General features: G+C 46.0%; 1 protein-coding gene across 2 annotated transcripts in view; it reads left to right on the top strand.

Annotated features, from left to right (window-relative positions):
• ITGA11 (integrin subunit alpha 11) overlaps positions 1 to 19,246 on the top strand; it is a 167,419-nt gene that overhangs the window by 14,121 nt on the left and 134,052 nt on the right. Inside the window, exon 1 of one of the 2 annotated variants that reach the window (XM_048867418.2) lies at positions 6,240 to 6,410. The exons of the other annotated variant lie outside the window; for it this stretch is intronic. Within the exon in view, the coding sequence (XP_048723375.2) occupies positions 6,359 to 6,410 (52 nt within the window). The 5' untranslated portion in view covers positions 6,240 to 6,358. Of the gene's footprint in view, positions 1 to 6,239; positions 6,411 to 19,246 lie in introns of those variants that run through there. 2 annotated transcript variants of the gene reach the window in all.

Here is a 19,246-nt window from a genome sequence, read left to right as displayed (position 1 = left end):
GGAGCCGGAGAGCTCCAGCCTAGGAAAGCCCCAGGCTGCAGGCCTGGGAAGGCCTTTTAGGTATGGGGGTTGCAGGGGCAGCAACGGGTAGGCAGAGGCAGCAGGTCCAAACCCCCTTGCCTGTGATGAGTGGCTTATATTGCAGTCTGCCCCAGGGAGCGGGGGCTAGTTGGTGACTGGCAGTAGCCTAGGACTGAGGTGAGGTGGGGATAGTGGGTGGTGGTTCCCCTGGGAGGGGGAGACCCAGACCTGTGGGGTACTGCCAGGGGGCAGCACCCAGTTGAAGGGGCACTGGGGTCCTGGGAGGGACACGGGAGTCAGCAGCAAGGCGAGACACCAGCCAACAGAGGGCGCTCTGGAGGCTGGAATGCTAATTCCCTGAGACGACCAGCAGGAGGTGCTGCCAGTGAGTCTGAGCCCGGTTACAGGCACCCTTGGCACCAGTGGATAGTTAGGCAAACTCTGGGAACTAGAATGCAGTCCATTTCATCAATAGGCATGTCGTGTGAGATGCCAGGTGCAGAATTACCGATGTACTTGCCATTCTGTCATGATTTACTGCATCTATTGAACTCCTAGATATTGCCAACTTTGTTTGAGAGGTTCCAGAAATACAGAGGATGGTTGTTTAGAAATCTTGGCAACTTTTACATGCTAATTCACAGGGAAAATGCTATATTGATTACATTCCCCCCCCGAAATGATTCACTGTGAACAAGTGGCTGGAGAAGTCAGCGCCTACTGCAGAAGCTCATTATGAGAAAACAACTAAAATCATTGGTGGAGTACAACCTAGATTGCTTAGCAAACTGAATTGGATTCATATTTCTAAATAGGGTCTGGTAATGTATTTGCAACAGAATCATAGAAAGAGGGCTGGAAAAGACCTCGGGAAGTCATCAAGTCCAGCACCTTGCACTGAGGCAGGGCCAAGTCCAATCTTTGGAAGTTTCCAAGTGCTTCCATGTTGCACATTGGACAATGTTATTGTGAGGGTTTTGTTGGCCAGAGAGCTCACATTAATATGCCCGCTGTTTGCTGTGCAGGGTCCCAGTTACACAAACAGAGAGCTTGGGCCGTTTGCCATCACAAGCTACAAACCCTGCCTTTCCCCACATGACAGCTGATGTACCTGAATATATCTCTCCAAGTTTCTTTCTGCATATGTCACCTTGATCCCACAGTGAGTACCGTAGAGCGATTTATGGAGACATTTTTATAATACAGCTACGTTGTCCACAAGAGAATCTGAATTCGGATGGAAAATCTGTACTAGATTTGGAAGAACCTGGTTGACAAGGCGTATTGGCTAGTGATTCACCTAGGGGACTGAAAGTTGTTGGTTTTTCGTCCTGGCTCGGCCTCGGGCTAACTTTGGGACCTTGGGCAAGTCACTTTGGCCTAAATTGTGTCACGAAGACACAGCAGTGTGTTGCTGTCCCACCCCAGGACCATCCTGAAGAAAGAACTGAATATTAAAGAGCCACAATTTCCTGCTTGCACTCCACTTCCTCTAGCCTGTGTCAGCAATAAATTAGGATACTACCTATGCTTGCTCAGTTGCCCAGACTGGTGCTTATGCTCTACCCGCTCATTCCCAGCGGGAAAAGAGTAGTGGGTGCACAATGCCCGCTCACTCCTGCATGCCTAAACCAAAGTCCAGGTAGTCTATTTAGGGAGGTTCTTCTCCCCACTGCATCCTGCATAGCTGCGCAGCCCAGGGCACAATATAGCCATTAATGTCTATGTACTCTGTTTACCCATCCGTATCATAGAATGTACCTAATTGTGAGGGTTAACTGATGTTTCTAAGTTCTCTGAGATTCTCCAGTAGCTGTCACTAAGTCAGAACAAAATGTTGCTAGGCTATTTTAATATTTTCTAACTCAAGGTGACCTGGAATTGAAATCCTGGATTCGAAACCCCCCAAAGTTCACATCTGATTACAGTGGCAAACTTTGTGGCTTGGGCCCATCTTTTACTATCTATGGTTTTGATCATGTCTATAACATCCAACCTTACCCACCCCATCCTGCTTTAGTCCACAGAACAAACTTATCAGGCTGGTTTGCCTGCTGGCCCTTGCTGCTTGATATTACTGGAAGGAATGGGGAAAAGACTGCTCTTCTTTCTGGGTGTTACTTACTCTGCTGTATTTCTTCCTGTCTCTAGGCTGGTCATAATTAAGACTTCATTGACCAGAGTAATGTCCTAGGATATGTGTGTGTGTGTGCAATTCTGTATATTTTAGCATTGCATGAATGAGGGGCTGTTTACTTATATATCTCCCAGATGGGACAGTCACAGCAGCTATGCAGTGTTAGCACAGATTATGGTTACTTTCTGGAGACTTTAGCTAGACTTTGTAGCCTCTCCTTTTGAGCTAATAGTATTCACCACTATCCATGTCAGAAACTGCCTCTGCCCCCAAAGCAGGAACATCTTACGATGAAAACCCTTCCTGAAAAACCACAAATGTCCATCATCTTCCACATATGGACTTGCCCCTTGGTTAATAACAGCATTCACTGAAAACACACTTTGTGTAAACACTGAAAACTAATCACATTTGCTAGAGTCGTGGCATGTCACAGCTATCGTTTCTGGAGAAAGTACTGGAGGGAACTTTCCCATACTTGTTGTGTTTGGCTGTCATGTAGCGCGCAGACTCTCACCATATAAGACTGTGGCAGTGTGGAGCTGGTGGGTCCCCCTTTTCTGGAGAATTTAGATGATGACAGCAATTAATTACTTCTCATCTCAAAGCCACAGTTTGCAGCAAGTACATTACTGCCCCATTTATCTAGTAGTTGGAAGCAAATTCCAGATCTCTCAAACAGCTGTCCAGTTTTGAAAAGACCTAACACCGGTGGTTGGTGGAGAAATGCTGGCCAGGCCATACTGCACAATGCCTGTCTAGCTTTGTACCTGGGAGGGGTTCAGAACTGAGTGTCCTGTATCTGGGAGTACAGGTAAATTAGGTTAAGTTAAATGGTGGTACAGGGGAAGACCTATGAGGAAGATATGGTTCATTGAGATTAGTGCCCTCTCTCATGTTGGGCCAGATTCTGCCACTTTTGCAGTGAGGAATACCCTGCTCTGCAAGTAGTCCCATTGATTTCAGTGGGACTATTCCTGGAATAAGTTGTTAGTCAGTGGCAGTAAGGATTGTCAATCTGACCCATTATCATCAGACTGTATTTACTTTCGGTACACATTTGCTGCACCACTCCGAGGTGTAAGGTGATGCACACATTCTAGTGGCATTGAAACCAAGCATGACTGAAGCTTTTTGGACATTTGGGGCCGAACATCTTGTAAACAGGCAGATTTCAATCTGCTGAAGAGCCCAGTTGCTCTGAAGCTACAACTTAGAAGGAAGTTCTCAGTTAATTTTACCGTTCAAGTCACTAATACTCAATCAAAGGGTATCATTTTTTAAAAACTCCTTTGAATTTATTCAGACCTTTTGGGAAATGTTCAGAATACAAAGTAGAGAGACAAGGCCGGTGAGGTAATATCTTTTATTGGACCAACTTCTGTTGGGGAGAGAGATGAGCTTTCGAGTCACACGGAACAGTTCTTCAGGTCCTGTGTTGCTCGAAAGCTTGTCTCTCTCCCCAACAGAAGTTGGTCCAATAAAAGATATTACCTCCTCCACCTTGTCGCTCTAATATCTTGGGACCAACACGGCTATTACAACACTGCAGAATACAAAGTAGTGCGATGTGACTTGCAGTTTTTCCATACAACTGATTAAATCATAGGTGTGCTGGTTGGTAACAGTGATGTTCCCAGGGGACTTTTTGTTGCCACTCAATAGTAACCCATCTTCCTTCTCTGAGCATCTTGCCCAGTAAAATATGGGACATCCTTCAACTTATGCGTGTATTTTACTTTACTTGCTGTGTGTAATCCCGCTGACTTCACAGTGTTTAAAGTTAAGCATGCATGTAAGCCTTTGCAAAACTGGGGATTTACTGTGGAGCATTTTACTGGCCTGAGTCAAATATACATGCGTCTAAACCACAAAGTCTGCTGTTCTGAGACCCTTACTGGGATCATGGCTTGTAATGTTGCATTTTTTATTTAAATTGAATAGTTCTTATCCACTGTTGTCTTTTGTACTTCAGTTAGTCCATGGTTAAATTTCCTATGTACTTGTGTATAATTTTGTATTTTAATACTTTCCTCTGTTTGTTACTCCCCAAAAATAATGATTAAAAAAATCATATACTACAAAAAGAAAAGTATTGTTTCCCCTCAGCTTTTGATCTCCCTTGAAATTCTGATTTTTTTTGGTCGAAAACTGACATGGGGAGAGGCAGGTGGGAAATTCAGGAAGAAAACTGAAAATGTTTAATTTTATCAAAAAGCACTTAGCGCCTGGAAAGAACCGGATGCAAACCAATTAGAAGAGCATGCACACATTTGAAATGTTCTGGATGCTGCTGCTGCTTTGATCTCGGTTCAAACATTCATCCTCTCCAGTCTGGAGTCCCCAAACGAGCATTTTCTGTGGAAAGAAATCAGCTCTCCCAAATGTTCTGCTTCATCCGAGAATGTCTGGAGCAGAGCTTAACTTCTTTCTTCAGATCCTGTACCCAGTTTGAAAAATAGCCAATAGACAGAGATAAGAGTCTGACATTTGGACTAATTTCAAAAGGTGGTTGTGGTGGTTGTTAAGAGGGGTGATTGAGAGGGAGGAGGGAATTATTTAGGCCTTGTCCTCTCCATCTTCTGCTTATAAGGACTAGCTCTCTGTGGGTGGAACGTCCCTTTCACAATCTCATTGGTCAGCAACACGACCCATTCTGCTGGCTGGTATTGTGCTTTACCAGAGTTCCTACTGTGCAAATGGTAATTCTGGTAGTAGGTTGGTACAGAAAGGAGAAAAGCATGCAGCAGCGGCAACACGAAGAGCTGACATGATCTTATCACTCTGCTGCTGCGCCAACCCCCCTGATTTGTATTCATGTCTAATCTGAATGCACGGCCAGATCCAAAGCCGCTATAAACCAGAGCAACACTGATTTACACTGGCTGACAATCTGGCATTCAAAGTCTGGGTCTTAATATAAAAACCCCTTAGTGGGTTGGGACTTGACTCCCTATGAATGTTACCTAGATAGGTATAGCTACATCATCCCTGTAGAGCAAAGAGAGCCAAGATAATACTCCCCAGTGATGGGTGGTGGGACCCCTGCTGTGGAACTCCATGCCAAGGGAGATTGGATTGACCTTGAGTTTAGCTGTGTTCAGATCAAATAGTGAGGCTGTCTTTCTTGCTAAAGCCACCTCCACAGTCGTCATGACTCCTTCTACACCAAAACGACCACCTTCCCCAACACTGCAGGAGGTGGTCAGGGAGCAGAGCAGCCTTTGGATTTTGCCGTGCTTGGCTGCTGGAGGCAGCTCAGGTGCGACAGGTACCTCTGAACTGCCGTCGATAAGTCAGATCCGCCCAGTCGTTACTGGGCTGATGGTGACCAAGTGAAGCGGCACTTTGTGCACAGCGGAGGGGACAATCAGGTCTTGGGGGATTCGTCTCGGAGGGTAGGGGGATGATCGTGGCTATTGGACAATTGTGAAGCCTTTATCTCTCCCGGGTCCCCTGTGAGCTTCCCGGCTATGTTGTGCTAGGTGCCTGGCTGGGAGGCAAGCACGGACTTCAGGCTGTAGCAAAAGTGCTGAATAACAATGAGACAAAACTTAGCCTGAACACTCGCCTGGCAGGCATTTTCAATAGAGACCTGCACTGTTCCAGGTCCAGCCAGGTCAGTCCCTCAGGAAGAGTTCCCTGCTAAGCCCTGGCACCCCAGCGGACTGCTCTCTCTCCTACCTACCAGGAAGCATAATGAGAATAGATCTTAACAGAAGGTAAATGCAATGGCTCAGACTGAACCCTGGTGTAACTCTCCAGTGGCCAGCAGGATCAAGAGCCAGCACTGATCTCGGCTTCAGCTGTATTATTTTGTCATCAGAAATGATTGTTCTGTGTAGGAAGAAATAATCTTTCCTTGCCATGGAAGGCATAAGTGCCCTCCCATTGACTGACTGCCTCTCGATGCTGCCCAGGCTGGGGTATCTGAGCAGGAAGTCTGGGGGAGAGGGGTCCTGGCAGGACAGGCAGTCAGGGTGGACTCTCTGCAAAGCGTGTCCTCTCTTCAATCCGCTCATGCTGTACCTCCTACAAGTTTAGCTTGTCCCTCCCACTCATTCCCAATGAGCAGCTTCTGGCAGGGAGCTGGGAAAGGCTGGGGATAAGTGGAAGCTTTTTTCAGAGTAAGGCTACCACTCTGGCTCGGTGCCTCAAGCGGATGGTAGGGGTAGGGTACCAGAAGCCTCTAGCACTCACATGGACTTCTACAGAGGGCTCTTTCTAGCCTGGGCTCTCAGCCTCCTACCAGGTAAGCTCCCTCTCCTCTCTACCATCTGCTGAGCTCTGGAAAGCTTCTGTCAGGGCTGAAGGCACCGATGGCAGCAGGCAGCTTTAAAAAGGGGGGAAATCGATTTTTTGCTTATGTTAGTAACCAAAGGAAAAACAGCCTGAGAAAGCCACCGTTGACTAAGGCCATTGGTCAATTAGTGAAAGGTCTACAGTAAACGAGGAGGGGATTTTTCTCCAAAAACTTGAAAGGGATAAAATCTTTCACTCGGCTCCTGAGGGATGACTGGGAATGACGGCGAGAAAACTCTTTTCAGTAAAGCACTCACAGCTCGTCATCTGGGCTACAGTTGCATGTGGGATTAGTTTGTATCTTTTTTTTTTTTTCCCTTAAGGAGAAAATGGAGAAAATACTTTAAAACAAAAATGAAGTCTCGAAGACTGTGCTAAGTTTGGGGTTGTAGTGGCAGCTTGTCTTCAGCCGCACAAAAGGGGGCTGAGCATGGGGAAGGTGTCAGGGGCTAAATAACCTCTGGGTGCTGAGATTTTAGGTGCTCATTTCATTTTAAGATGTGAGTTTGCAGCCTTCCTTCACATATGGTTCACTGTGTGGCTGCATAAGCCGTATTGAGTTACAGCGGGGGGGGGGGGTGGGGGTGGATTCTGCTTATTGTTGGCCACATGCCTGTGAGTTTAAGTTCAGTTGTTACAGAAAGTGAGTCCCCCGCAGTAGTCAGTTTTGCTGCCATTAGACTTCCCAGCTTTCCAGGCACAGCCCTACCTCAGGAGCAAAGGGGACCGTGACTCTGCTTTGCGCTTTAGAACAAAAGGAAATCTTTCTGCCAGCTAGGAAGAAGTTGCTGCTGTTGCTAACTACATTACACACCTCAGTATGCTGCTAAGGGCCGCACTGGGGTCTCGTGTGCTACTGTAAACACTTCTAAACATCCTGAGGGAATGCGTACCTATTTTTTCTAATTGCACAAGTACTTGATGAGCTAAGGAAAGCTGCAAGGAAGCTGCCTTTCTTTTCCTAATACAGAACATGTGTCTAAGCCTTGCACGTGGACAAAATGTTGTCCGTTTTGCACACAACTCTAAGTGAGATCTGAGAGGTTTTCACTTTGGACAGCATTCTGCGGTTACTTGCTGCATTTCAGAGATATTACTTCTTACTGTTCTTTTAGACTATGGCAGACTTGCCTTTGAAAATAGGTGGATCGAGTTGCTCTGACATTTGGACAATAGGCACTATACTTGAAACTGCTTACGTGTGCTTTAAAGTCTGCAGCTTAAACTCTTTAAGGAGATCAAGTTATAGACTTGGTTTTATTTTATATTTTTAGACTCCACTTATGGAACACTGTAACTTTTTGGATCTTTGCCTGCAGGCCACACAAATAAATTTAAACCTGACTATTTCGTTATACGTACACTCCAGATACCATAGTGACATCTGCTGGTGATGACAGAACTCTTTAAGTACAGACATCTGTGGTAAACAGTCTGATGTTTGTTCAGACGGGCAGCAAAAAGAATAACTGAAATAGCAAGAGTCAATTTTTAACTCCCTCTAAAGGGTTCAATGGTATCCTTGGTCTGGCATTCCTGTACGTCTTGTCTTGCAGTTAACCCAGGTGGGGTGGGATGTGGGGGGACAGGAAACTGATGAAGGCTCATTTGGTTTTGTATGCTTGATGCTCAAAGATAAGACCAACCTTAGAAGAATCATAGAAGATTAGGGTTGGAAGAGACCTCAGGAGGTCATCTAGTCCAACCCCCTGCTCAAAGCAGGACTAACCCCAACTAAATCATCCCAGCCAGGACTTTGTCAACCCGGGCCTTAAAAACCTCCAAGGATGGAGATTCTACCACCTCCCTAGGAAACCCATTCCAGTGCTTCACCACCCTCCTAGTGAAATAGTTTTTCCTAATATCCAACTAGACCTCCCCCACTGGAACTAGAGACCATTGCTCCTTGTTCTGTCATCTGCCACTACTGAGAACAGCCGAGCTCCATCCTCTTTGGAACCCCCTTTCAGGTAATTGAAGGCTGCTATCAAATCCCCCCTCACTCTTCTCTTCTGCAGACTAAATAAGCCCTGTTCCCTCAGCCTCTCCTTGTAAGTCATCACAGCTTATATCACAGCTGTGGAGCAGTAACATAGGCTGAGCGTGAAGCTGCAGGGTGGAACCAAATCTAAGTATGTATATGTTGAAATAATTATTTTATCCACATAGGAAGCCATCACATGTTCACAGCTGGATATTGTGTCATGATTTATGTTCTAGGTGTAAAGTGCTGTCATGTGGTACCTTCTTAGCACAGAAAGAAAGCGAGGACTTTAAAAAAAAAAAAAACCTACTGCATCAAACTTACTTTGTCTCTTTCACCTTTTAAATGGCTGTTTTCAGGCATAATTGGTTTGTGGAAACTAAATATATTTACACTCTAATTATAAAGACATTGGAAAATGCCACGGCAGCCACTGGGGTATATCCCCTGACTTCACTGATGTTTATCCCTGGGATTGATTTGGCCTAGTCCATCTCTATATAACAGACTTTAAAACTACTTAAAGAACTCATTGTCCATATCAGTGTGTGTTCCTTTAAGTCAGTTCAGAGTTTTTCAGTGGTGGCATGTGTGTCATGTTACTATGGAGTTACTATGGTGATTAGCTAATGTAAATAAATAGCATTGGTCCAACTATTACATACATGACCAGAAGAGTCAGGCCACTTCCTCTTTTCAGCTGACTGCCACTCTTCCTGAGAACATACCTTCCAAGGAACTCCATGGAGTGTAATGTCTTGTGTACAGGCAAACAGAGTTTGGTGAACAGTGATGATCCACCAGGGACCATTACTTCATATCTGGATCTATGGAGAGCTAGTCTTAGGGCATACAAACAGTAACACTCCCTTCTCAGATGATTAGAAACAACAAATAGGGCCAGCTCCTGTTCCTAATGAATTCAGTGGGGCAGAGATCAGGCCCACATTGGTTACTAACATTGTGGGTAAAGTGCTGCACATGGGCTTAATAGAAATGGCTTCTCTACGTACCTGCTGATATCAGCTGGCTCTGGATGTGCAGAGTCAATAGATCATGTTGTTGATCACTGACAATGCAACTTGCTGTGACAGGGAGAAGTTGTGTCAGTTGGCAACACTTCCAATTCCATAAATCAAAGACCCATTTGAAGAAAGCCGAGAAGGCTTTCCCTGATTAGAGAGTTTAGAAAATACCCAAAGAGGGGTCACAGTTCTGTCTTGCATGTTTGCATCTGGCTGGTTTTATCTGTATGACACATTCTGACATAGAGCACCACTGGAACGTTCAGAGGTGGGAAAGAAGTCTGAATCTAGATAGTAACCTTATCCAGTAGGGTGCTTGGACCTGTTGATAACCTCTCTTGTTATCTTTATTTGTTCCTTTTGTTATGTAGCTAGTTCTAGACTTGTGTAAGTGAGGGGCTCATGAAATAATAGAACCAGGCATTTCACAAGGCTATCCCTACAGCAAATTAAGCACTGGTTTTGTAATGTAGACAGATGTCCATGGGAGAATAGGATGAAGCCTCCTGACTCGTCTTGTGGCCTAAGCTGAGTTTGAACCTAGGACATTAGGCATGCACTAGACTGCGTCTGGCTAGTGGCCTAACACTGCGCCACCCAGCCTCCACGCTGCTTTATTTCACTATGAAAGATTTAGTCTAACTTTATATTTTTTGTTTTCCACTTCTCCCTCTACCCCACCTTTCTGTTAATCTGGGTGGCTAGAATGTCTGTTTCTAGCTGGGCAGCACATGTGCCAGGAAGGCTCTGACCCCACTGGCATGGGAACGGTGAGCTCTGTGACCATGTTAAAACATTGTTGTCCTAGCGAGCTTCCAGCATGATTTTCCTGACCAGTGTGCACAGGATTTATTATTCATCTGGGAAATGTGCTGGGGTTATTATAAAAGTTTGCTACAGAGTAGCTAGGGGCTTGTCTTCATTACATAACCTTATTGGGCTTGAATAAAATTACCAGAAGGTCTGTTAGCTGATACGATACTGACCACAATTTTGTGGTTAGGCCAGGTCATATGCAGTATCAGCCCCCAGTGTTTTCAGCAGAGTTTAACCTGCCATGATGGTGAATTTGATTCTCTTTGGTCTACCCTGCACACAAAGTCATGGTCAGAATCATATCCTTTAACTTGAATGTACCCAGTTGTGATCAAACACACTAAGATTATTAATGTTGATAAGGCTTAGGGAGCTAGTCTATTATTTGGCTTGCATGGTACAGGGAAATCCCCTTTGAACCCTGATCGGCACAGATATGCAGCTGGGTTGGTGTTAACTTGGATCCCAAATGCAATGGGATACCTCTGCCAGTGCAGTAGGCATTAACTGGAGCACTAGAATTTAAATTTTTGTAATGACTTTGTCGTCCCTGCATCCCCAAGAATGATATTCTCGTGGCCCAGCATTTTAGAATAAAGTAACTTCTCTTTCGCTGCTTTTTGAAGGCCAATGAGCTGTAATTGGAAAGTGCTCCTACGGTTAATGACCTGTGGCTGCTTCCTAAAGATCTTGTGGGTAACCACAAACGTTACAGAACATTAATTTGTAATTAGAGATTTTACATCTATGCTTCTTATTACCGTGTTTTCGATCTACACCCATGTCAGCATCCATAAAGAAAACTCATTTTGTTCCCTAATCCCACATGCTGGACAATGGCTTTTAAAGAACTGGAGTCTCTGAGTTTTAGCCTTTTTTGCCTATAGTATATCAAATAGTTTAGGAGCTTGTTGGGCTCTTTGCTGACAAGATCTTGGATATTTTAATATTTTCAGCATTTTATTTCACTTGTAGGCGGTAATGGCTGGGTTTACTGCAAGGTGATAAATTGTAGTCAGCTAATTTCTATGTGTTGTCATCATTACTGCTGTGTGATTCATTGCCACTGCTTTCTAAGTTTTCTCCCCGTTTAGGGTTGAGTAGCAGTACCCACATGTATACTTTGCTACAAGGGATGCTGCACCTCAGATCTGGGCTTTAGTGACTGGGTAGGACCCAGAAGTGAAAATAGTCCATTGAGGTTCAAGTCCCAGACCAGGATGTTTGACCTCGGCATTCACCAGGCTTTGTCCAAACGTGAACTCCCCACCTGCCACGTGCACAGTCCTCGTCTCCACATCTCGGGAAAGGGTCGACCCTTGATTCTTTGGAGCCCAGTGGGATCTATCCTAGCTCATGTTGTTGTTCCAATTCTCCTCTTCAGAAGAATTTCCTTAGCTTCTTTTAATTTGTCAGTGTCCAGAATCCTCCAGCCCCTGAATCATTCATCTGCTTCAACGGCAAACTTGTGGGATCCCTCTCCCAGGAAAAAGTGCCCGGGCTTGGGCCCTGCAGGGAAGAAAACACCACCAGACTCCCCTCTACAAGTCCCTGTCAGAGGTTGACCCTCTTCCCCCCCATCTCCACGGAGTGGGCAATGGTTAGCCCCAAACGGAGGTGTCTGCTAGAAGCACCAGCCCTTGCTTCACTGTTCCCCCTGGCATATGTAAGGGGACTGTTGCCCCCTTACTAACATTCAGTGGGGGTGTTTTGGTTGGCTAGCTCCCAGTACTAAAAGGGGAAGGGTCTATGGGAAACCAGGACCCTGAGACTGATAGTCCGCAGGAACAATGGGGAGAGGCCAATGCTCCAGGTCAGCCTGAATGACAGGGCGGGCAGGCTAACCAGGGAGTCAGGAGGCCAGGGGGGTCCCGTCCTCCCTGTAAGCTGGATTTGCCTGGGTCAGACAGAGTGGGGCCGAGCTAAGGAGAAAGCAGGGGCCCGAGCTGAGCTGGGGAGCAGAGCTGGGCCAGATCCAGAGGGACCGGAAAAGCAGCCCAGAGAGAGCAGACCCTGTCCTGGGAGCAGAGCTGCAGCCCCAGAGCCAGAGGCACAGGCCAGAGAGAGCAGACTTGCCCTGACGTTCCAGAGACACTGTTTGTGATGTTCCCCACCACAGAGCGGGGTGATGCGTTCCCTTTAACCTTTCCCATTTTTCCTTATTCTTTTTAAAATTAATTGTTGATTAAATAACTTGCATTTGCTTTAACTTGTATGTAATGGTCAGTGGGTCAGAGAAGTGCCCAGGGCAGAGAGAGTACCCTGGAATGGGGACACCCTAGCCCCTTTCCTAGGTGACCGCAGCAGGGTTGGGGGTTGAGCCCCCCAGGAATCCTGGGCCCAGCCTTGTCGGGGTTACGAGGACTCTGCCAGACAGGAGAGTGGAAGGGGAGTCCTCAAGGGCAGGGAGGCCACTGGGTAAAGGAAGTGGGAGCGAGGACTCAGATCCTTTCGCTAGCCCACTTCACCGGGGCCATGCAGAAGCCAGGAAAGTTCCCCACAAGAGCAGGACTATTTCCCCACTTACACATAGGAGAAGGCTCAGGGGCAGGAGGGCATCCCTCCCTACTGGCTATCTCCTGCCACATGCAAAGCCAATCGATGCCCTGACAGTCAGAGCATGAGCTAAGGTCGGGTTGAACACAGCCCCAGGCTAGAGCAGATGCTAGATCTTCTGGATGCCTGAGCTTGGCTCTGCCCTGGCTTCTAGACCCCTACTCTTCCCTTTCTCCTGGGAGCCACACAGCATCTCCCCGCCGCACTGCTACTACGGCACCCCCTCAGAGGGGTACCCCACTGTGGGAAGAGCTGTCCGAAAAGGTCAGCAGCCTCGGGCCACATTAACCCCTTCACGGTTTTACCACTCGTTGTACAGGGAGGATCACTGTGTGTTACTCCCAGCGCCGCTCATTTCCTCTCCTTCAGTCCAAACTTCTTCCTACTCACAGAGAGCCCTTCCCCGGGCCAGGGCAGGCAGAGAGGGGCCACAGAAGCTGCTGGCATCCCCTTGTGCAGATGAAGTACCCAGGGAAGAGGGACTCAGCTGAGACACCTGTTAGGCTGGGTAGCTGTAGCTCCCTTCCATAGCCTTTTGCTTCATTCCACATTTCTGTCACGCGCGGATTACGCAGGGACCGCTCTCCAGTTCCGCCCTGCTCCAACTACACGAACTTTTAAAGCGCTGCAGCCGCACCTGTTTAGCTTAAGTTGATACAGCGTTGTTATCACCCACACACTAACCTCAAAACATTGCAACAGGCCACATTTTCATTAACGTCAAACAAGACTGCTCTGTAGCGCTGTCTAGCGAGTGGTGAGGTCTATGTTAGAACCAACATCGTAGCCTGTGCAGAGCAAACACCAGCTACCATCAATAAGAAGACACAATTTGAGAGGCAAAGGCTCAAGCGTTAACCTTCCTTTAGAAAAATCTAGCTCGAATAGCATCCTGATTCTCGAAAACCTAGCCAAGGGGTAACCCCGAAAACTGGCCAAATCTTACCTTCATGGTGTGTGAGCCACTGAAAAGTAAACCGAGACTGCCTAGTTTCTTTCCACTCATAGGCACAAGTAGGAGGGTGCCGTGGCTAGAGTGATAGATGGGGGCTTGGAAGCTGTGGATTCAATTCCCTGGTCTGCCATAGACTTCCTGTGACCATGGGCAAGTCCCTTAGTCTCTCTGTGCCTCAGTTTCCCATCTGCACAATGCGGATAATAGCACTTCCCCTCCACTTTAGAGGGGTTTTGCGAGAATAAATCCATTAAAAGATTGTGAGATGCTCAGATATTTCAGGAAAGAGGGTCACAGAAGCACTTTAGATAGATATACACATTGCATTTCTCCTCTCCTGTCTGTTCTCTTCTTATGAATCCTGATCTATGAAGCCCTCAGAGACACACTGGGAGTAGACCTAGAGAGGACAGAACGCCTCAGTGTTGTGTGTTCCTTTAGAAGAAAGTCCTTCTGACAGAAGATGCAAAGCTCCAGTCAGAAGGGAATGGAAATGAAGATGGGGAGAGAGATTTGTGCAGGAGAACTTTTTCTTTCGGAGAAAATGGTAGCTTTTCTTCCCAGTGTTTCCCAGATGAATTTTTAATCTTGCATGCTTGAGTTTACGAGTATCAAGAGTTTGTACTAAAGAAAAACTCCAGTACGGACAAGACATATTTGAGGCTTCCAGGTTTGACAGCATTGCAAGCTAAACTTGTGGGATTTGGGCACTTATTTATGACTATGATGTCACTTCTGACAAGAAAATAAGGCGTTGTTCTTCAGATTGTTAACCGTCTCCTTGACAACCTTTCACAAGATTTGTTTTAGTAATTTAATCCAGTTTGAACAGTCTCAGATTTTTCTTTTTTTGCCTTAAATGCTCTCCTCAACATCTGCGTACATTTTTGAACAGCTTTCCCTCCAGTATATGACGAATTCCACTGACTTTGCCATCTATTTTGTAAATCTTTCCTCCAATCATTTTCTGTTTTTCACCCCCGATGTGTCACCAGAATCTCACTAAAACTAAACATTTATATGGGGTCTATGAACCTGAAAGATTCCTGTGCTATATTCATAGAGTATACCACCACTGAAATGCAGCTACCCCTGGTTTGCAGGGAAGACCCAAATGGCCCAACAGTGTGGAGAGGGAATGTTTGTTGACCTAGGGTACTAGGTCATGCCCATTCTCTTACAAAAGTGTCATCTGCTGTTTAGATGCTCATCTTGCATCATTGAAGTCAATGGGATTTTTGCCCTTGACATCAGAGTCCCAAAAGCCATTCAGGCCTCTGTTTGTAAGCCTGTGTCTGAAAGAAACCCTCCCACAGAGAAAGCCACCTGGTGGTCACTTCATCTGCCTGGGGAGGATGAAGAGCTGAGCTGACCCACTCAGCAGTGTTTGACCCTGAGACTCCAATGAACCTGGGTGTTCCCAGCCCGATGCTCCTACCCCTAAACATCCCCTCTGACGTTTGCTCTTGTCCTGCCATTTTTAATGTCTGGGGAGTTTTCAGCTGTTGTTTGCGTCCGTTTTTTGAAGCTGGCATTTGTTGACCAGCCTGAGAGCAATGGAGTCCTTTGTGAATCTAATTTCTGACAGGCCAGGAGGAGTTTACATTGGAAAAGGCTCCACTGCTGAACAGTGAAAACTTTAGAAAGTTTAGTAATTAAAACGTATTCCAAAATCCATCAGCCACCATTTCTCCTTCACCAAAGAAAAATGTATTTTGTTAACTGACAAAAATGCCTTGACAGTGAAACAGGCGTGCCTGATGAAACGTAAATGACTAATCCCAAAAACAGAGGAGACTTTCTACCTACTGCCAAAGAGTCACCAGTGCCGTCGCTATGTTGTCAACAATGGTAGGTGTGGCTGGAATAAGCAGCAGATGGGGAAACTTTGAGTCTTAGGGAAGCAAGAAATACAAATTCTTAATGAATCAACTGCATGTAGCTCTGGGAGATAAGAGCTGAAATTGTATCTGATATTATGGGATTGATTCGGCACCACTGAAATCTATGGAAATTTTGCGTTGACTCATATGGGGACAGAAGCAAGTTCCATAGGGTACGTCTTCACTGAAGAGTTAGCCCGGGCTCTTCCTTGGGTGTTGCCCCTTACGACCCTCCTATCCACACACAAACCTTCTCACCTGAGTATGGGGTGCTTTTAACCCAGGCTGTCTGGCCCAACTGGTGATATAGGCTAGAGCCTGGTTTCTGCTTTCACTCTGCCCAATAATCAGTGAGGACACAGGTAAAATCTCTTGAGTGCCAATAGTTCCAGTACCTTCCCACCTTAGTTCCAGTACCTTCCCACAATTCCTCCTGTGTGCCCAGAAGGACAGACACATTTTCCAACAATGCACTGGGAAAGACTCATAGAATGGCTCTTCATACCTCAGCACAGAGAACCAGAGGGTCTACCCCCAGAAGTCCTAGCTGGAATGCAGCACCAGTGAGGAGGACACAGTAACACGAGTCTGGCTTTGCTGTCTGGCCGCACACTTGGGCTAGGCTAACCCGGGTTCTGATCAACCGAGTTAACACACGTTGATAAATTTGATAGTCAATTACTTGACCACACTTTGGTTCATTATGAAATAGATTCAAGAGACTGACTCACACCTTCTTGTCAACTGTTGGAAATGGGCCACCTTGATTGCATTGGCCTCGATAGCACTACAAAAGTAATTTTCCCTCCCTTGGTATTCACCACTTCTTGTCAACTGTTGAGAATAGGCCACTTCCACCTTAATTGAATTGGCTCATTAGCACTGACCAACCCCCCCCACACACACACACACTTGGTAAGGCAACTCCCATCTTTTCACGTGCTAGAATATATATTCTTCTTACTGTACTTTTCACTCCATGCATCTGATGAAGTGGGTTTTAGCCCATGAAAGCTTATGCCCAAATAAATTTGTAGTCTCTAAGGTACCACAAGGACTCCTCGTTGTTTTTGCAAATAACCAGTATCAATCAGGTTGATTGCTCTAAGCCAATAACAATATAGTACAGGAAAAAGGTTCCATACTATATCAGTCTCTGGGAAACCAACTGGTAAAGCGGTGTTACAGCCACCTTAGGCAGAAGATGTGCTCCCCAAGTTACACCCCAATGCCTCCTTTTTACACCCTGCTTGTTTACAAGTAAAAGGTATTGCATACATCGTCTGAAACTAGACTGAACCAGTCGGCTCTTTGCTTTGTTTTTCTGGCATCATGGTGTACCCCTTATCTCTTTGTTCTGAACACATGCATTTCAGGCACCAGAGGGCGTGAAGGCACCTGCTAGGTTTGTACTAGGGTAGGACAATCATGTGGCTTGTCTTCTTCCTTTGGGGCATTTCTGGGTACAGGCCTGTGAGAGTAATTCCCTTTCGGTTGCTATGGTAAAACACTCACCTGTCCGGATCTTAACAGCTTCCCTGTTTGCTCAAGCCAAAACTTACTTCAATGAATGCAAGGGGTTATGGGATACTTAGCATAAGTGAGCAGGGTGATATAAAATTCACAGGCCAATTTAAGCTATATAGCTGCTATAATATCGGTACTTAATGCTATTTATGCTTAATGCATATTAATATATATATGGTGGGGATAATCCATATTATTGATAGAATATGTACATATGATAGCCAGCATACATTAGTCAGTATTCTGACATGAAAACCTACCTTAAATGTCTCCCTAGCAATTTTCACATGAGCAAGAATTTGAACCCAGTGACCCTGATTCAATATTTCCTCTGCTGGGTAGCACACTCTCTGCAGCTTGAGAACTGCCATTCACCCCAGAAATAGGTGCAGTTCAGTGGCGTGGGGCTTGGAACGCCTTTGGGGGTGAAAGGGGCTGTATAAAGATAAAATAGTATTTTCTCCTGTGACAGTGAAACAAGGAGATGGCGTACAGTCCTCAAGTAAATATTGCTGTGATTGGTTTTTAACATAGTCTGTATTTGGGGATAGAACATGGATAAGGCTTTCCAAGTCCTAATGGAAAAGAATTAACTCCTCACTGTGTTTAATTTTGTACTGAATATTGGCTCCAGCCTAGCATCACTTTACAGTAAAACAGATTTTATACAATCTCTCTTTTTCTCTGAGATCCTGCCAAGGCTGTCTTGCTCTGACAAAGACCAGACACCATCTTGGTCTCTCATTTTTGGTAAGGATGTTATAGGGTACCAATTACATATGGCACAGTTAACAGCTAATCAAAACATCCATTATAATTTCTTTATTCAATCCCATTCACCAACTACTGTCAAGGCAATTAACAATCACAATGACTTTTTCTGGATTCCTAACTTCAATGCCATACTTCTTCACAGTGTTCTTCTAATAAAAATGTATCATCAGGAACATGTTTTGGCTACAGATGTGCTAGGCTGTGATTGTGTGATGGAGTGTTTACCCCCACACAGGTTGTGAAAGAGTTATTATGGGCCTGAGAGGTAACCCAGTGGCTTGGGACAGACCTGATTAGAGATAAAGCACAGCTGTGGGGAGAGCAAGTGCATTTCTCTCTTTCTCCTGCCCCAAATAAAGAGCTGTTAAAAGACGGAGACCTCAAAGGAGAGGAGGTGTGGTGTTTGCACTCTCTGGGAAGTAGCTTGGAAGCAGAGCAGGCTGGTGGGCTGTCTGGTTTCCTTCTCCTGGGGTGAGCTGGAAGTCTGAGTGGAGATGGGTTCTGGGGAGCTGTAGCCTGCCTGAATCCCTTAGCAAAGGGAGGAGTGTGCCAGCTGCTGAGCTGTGGGGTTGATTGCAGCACAGAAGCCTGTGGTGAGACAGGAGCACAATCTAGAGCAGCAGGGGCTGTTCTGAGGTGGTTGCCAGCTGAAGGTTTGGCTGATTTTATACTTCTGTTGGGCTTTGGTAAAGGATTCTGTGGTTCTGGAAGCAGCGGTCTGGTTGGAGGGCCGGGCTCTCCTGTGGCTGGAGTAGGCCCAAGGACAGTGGGTGGGCACTGAGGCAAAGGTATTGCAATGCTACATCTAGTTATAGGCTACAGCTGTTGTGGTGGCCACCTTGCTTCAGATTGTCTTTGACAACTGTTGAGAAAATGATTATAAATCCTAGTGTAACAAGGGCAAAAACCGGTTCTTCTCAGCGCATGGGAGAGGCAGATAGATCCACCTTTCATGCAAAGCCTGGGCTCTGGCTCAGCAGAGTGTGGTGCAGGACCAGAGATGGGAGGTGTGTTATGCTATCTTTGGGCTCACCCAGAGGGCCAGCTTGCCCCACTGAGTAAGTTAGTGGCCTCAGGCTGGTCTAACTTACAGACACTTGCACGTGCTTCCAAGGGGCCATTGTAGAAGCTGTAAGGTGCCACAAGTACTCCTGTTTTTGTAGAAGCCTGGGAGCACCAAATTACAACATGTTGTGACCACAGCCACTCCCCTGCTAGCAGTCCCTGGCATGGTCCTTAAACCAAGCACAGAGTTGGCAGTGTCCG

Source organism: Caretta caretta, chromosome 10, assembly GCF_965140235.1.
Source record: "Caretta caretta isolate rCarCar2 chromosome 10, rCarCar1.hap1, whole genome shotgun sequence".
NCBI lineage: Eukaryota > Metazoa > Chordata > Testudines > Cheloniidae > Caretta > Caretta caretta.
The sequence above is the reverse complement of the archived record's forward strand: the minus strand, read 5'-3'. Positions and strand labels throughout refer to the sequence as shown.